Raw genomic sequence first — 2,705 nt, 5'->3', positions numbered from 1 at the left:
GGCGACAAAGTACTACACTCCTACATTTGGGGAACATAGTGGTTTCAGGTCGAAGGGTGGAATACACCACTTATCACTATGAGAATATCTTATGACATTTCATAACATACTATGTAGTATTCTCATGGTGGGTCAATCCGATATAAATATTACTCTTAATATTTATATCTATGTGAAGACTTGATAACTCTTTATCTATGATCCGTGAGATGTGATCATCAGTCTACCAACATAATAGTCTCTATGTTTTGATGTTATCCCAATTCACAGTAAAGCTCGACTACGGATGTTTTAAGAATAGTGTTCTCATGTGTAATGGATTCTCACGATTAAGTCACACTTAACGTTCCATTCAATGAACTTACTATTCTAGGGACTCTATTATTATTTAACACATAAACATAATAAAGAAAAGCCTTTATTTAATAAGTAAATTATCCAATACAAGTATCATGCAATTATAAATAATTGGCCTCTAGGGCTTACACCAACACTTAGAACCCTTCCCCAAAACATATGAAATCCCGACTCTCTCAGGACCTGGTTTAGCTTCAGACTTGTCTAACAATTCGTCATCCCGCATGCCTTGGCCTTCAACGAGATCCTCCTCATCAAGCCCTTCCTTAAATTTATCGATTAACATGTCCACACTGCGGTTAACCTCCGGATCCACCTGACCTTCACTGTAATCAGCTTGAGATTCCTCAAACTCACTCCCCTCGTCAAAAAGACAAGAATCCTCTCCCATAGCGTATCCCCATTCCTCCACGATCTTAATCTCCACTATGATTTCGTCCACCAGCACAGACACACTTTTTTTGATTATGTCAAGTTCCGGTGTAGCTATTAAGACTCGCGCGAAGTCTAATATGGTCTTTTCAACAGAACTACTATCCGTTCGAAGGAACCGTCCACTTTCAAAAACGCACAGCTGGAAGAATTGCTCATTCCAAGCATGAAGAGGAACTCCATACAAACGGACCCAAGCACCTCTCCGATAAGGTGATGTCTCCTTATCCCATCGCATCCAATTCCAAAAAACTAGTTGGAAGAACTCCTTAGCATTGTTGATCACTGACATAGCATCTCCATTCTCAGTGCTATGGACAAAAACCTTATCGGCACCCATTGGAATGAGAATCAGATCACTAAAACCCGCGTCCATAATTCTGTTATGCACCACAGAAAGCGATTCACCATTGAAGACTGTAGCCACTACCCCTTTGTAAGCCCACTCCGTATCATTAGGCTTCGATTTATAGCTTTGCATAAAGACTTTGCAGTCCTTGACTGAATCATTTAGCTGCTCAACCTTATTCGCAGACTTTACTACCCCTTTTGTTGAGTCTGCCTTTTTTGACTATCTCCTCCTGCCGAGCCCCTAGCTTGATAACCACCTCCCCCACCTGCACTCCTTCCCATGGGGCACTACTATCCTTCTCCGCAGTAATATCAATACTACAGCATAATCATTAATTTTCTTCGGCGACTTATTATTACCAGCACATCCTGTAGGCTCTACATTCCTTGCTGAGTCTTGCTGCCCCACTTTCAGCTACTGCACTTCTTCTCCTTTTCTTAATCCACCCCTTTGCCTCTCCGAGTTCCTTCCCACCCCGGAAACATTGCGTTCAAACATGGCAACACTAACTTTAACCCGAAAATATCCAAACCAAACATTGTTGATAGCATTCAACAATTTTGTCACGTTTTTAACATTAGAAAATTTAACGAAACCGTAAGGTTTACCGTATCTATTTCTTTTTTTTGCAACAAACACGTCCTCCAGCATACCACAGACTTTAAAACCCTTCCTCAAATAAAAGTTCGACATTTGTGCTGGAAAATTTGTGAAATAAAAAGATACGTACCGTTTTAGAGCACAACCCGAAGCACCACCATCACCAATCTTATTATGTGAACGCTCAACATCGCCATTCACATAATTTAACTCCGCACTCGCACCGCCGTTGTTGCCCTTAACCGTGCCTTGGCCAAAATGATTTCTGCCATACTCTTGCTTCTTCAAGGAATTCTTCTCCTCCTGCATAACACGGTTATTATAAACAACACACTTAGAATCATGAATTTCTTCCTCCCTTCCATGATTGAAACCCAAACGGTGTCTATCTGCATTCCTTCCATCGTGATTTCGGCCGGAATCTCTACCTCTACCGTCCTCCCTTTCCTCCTGCCTACATCGCCGGCCACTGGAAGCTTTCCGCCGCCCTTCCATGGCTGAAAACGATCACGTTCTAGAATTGAAGGAGAAGGATCGCGCAACACGCCAGTTCCTTGACCGATGAAACATGCTTCGCCCTCTGTTATATCGTGACCTGCTTCTTCCAGATCGATAGTGATTGCAGACCTGGTGATTGGGAATACAACACCGATCGTGAGAAATATCTCGTCCAGGTTTCGAGCGCGATCGCGAATGGTGATCATAGGTTCGTCTATATCTGTCCTGTTTTCGTTCATCCTGTCTAAGCTCTTTCCACCCTCTCCGTCGCACCTCAGCCCATTCTCCACTATCAATGGAATCGCCCCCCGTTTCTGCCTTACTTCCGGTGAAGGCGATGACCGAAACTGCCGTCCTAGGCTTGCCCTAGAAGCAGCTCTTCTCTCTCTCTCTCTAACTCTCTCTCTCTCTATCATCGCTCTGTTTTTTTAAATATTTTATTATTATTATTATTATTATTATTATT

At 42.5% G+C, this 2,705-nt stretch overlaps 1 protein-coding gene across 1 annotated transcript; it reads right to left on the bottom strand.

Annotated features, from left to right (window-relative positions):
* Window positions 1-475: 475 nt before the first annotated feature.
* On the bottom strand, window positions 476-2,478 carry LOC123905098. The gene is made up of 3 exons (XM_045954739.1): window positions 2,170-2,478; window positions 1,872-2,044; window positions 476-1,262 (listed from the first exon to the last, which is right to left on the bottom strand). Exons 1-3 carry the CDS (start codon window positions 2,476-2,478, stop codon window positions 476-478), a joined length of 1,269 nt encoding a protein of 422 aa, XP_045810695.1.
* Between the last annotated feature and the right edge of the window lie 227 nt (window positions 2,479-2,705).

Source organism: Trifolium pratense, linkage group LG2 (genome assembly GCF_020283565.1).
Source record: "Trifolium pratense cultivar HEN17-A07 linkage group LG2, ARS_RC_1.1, whole genome shotgun sequence".
Taxonomy (NCBI): Eukaryota; Viridiplantae; Streptophyta; class Magnoliopsida; order Fabales; family Fabaceae; genus Trifolium; species Trifolium pratense.
Note: the sequence above shows the minus strand (reverse complement) of the source record. Positions and strands in the feature narration are given on the sequence as shown.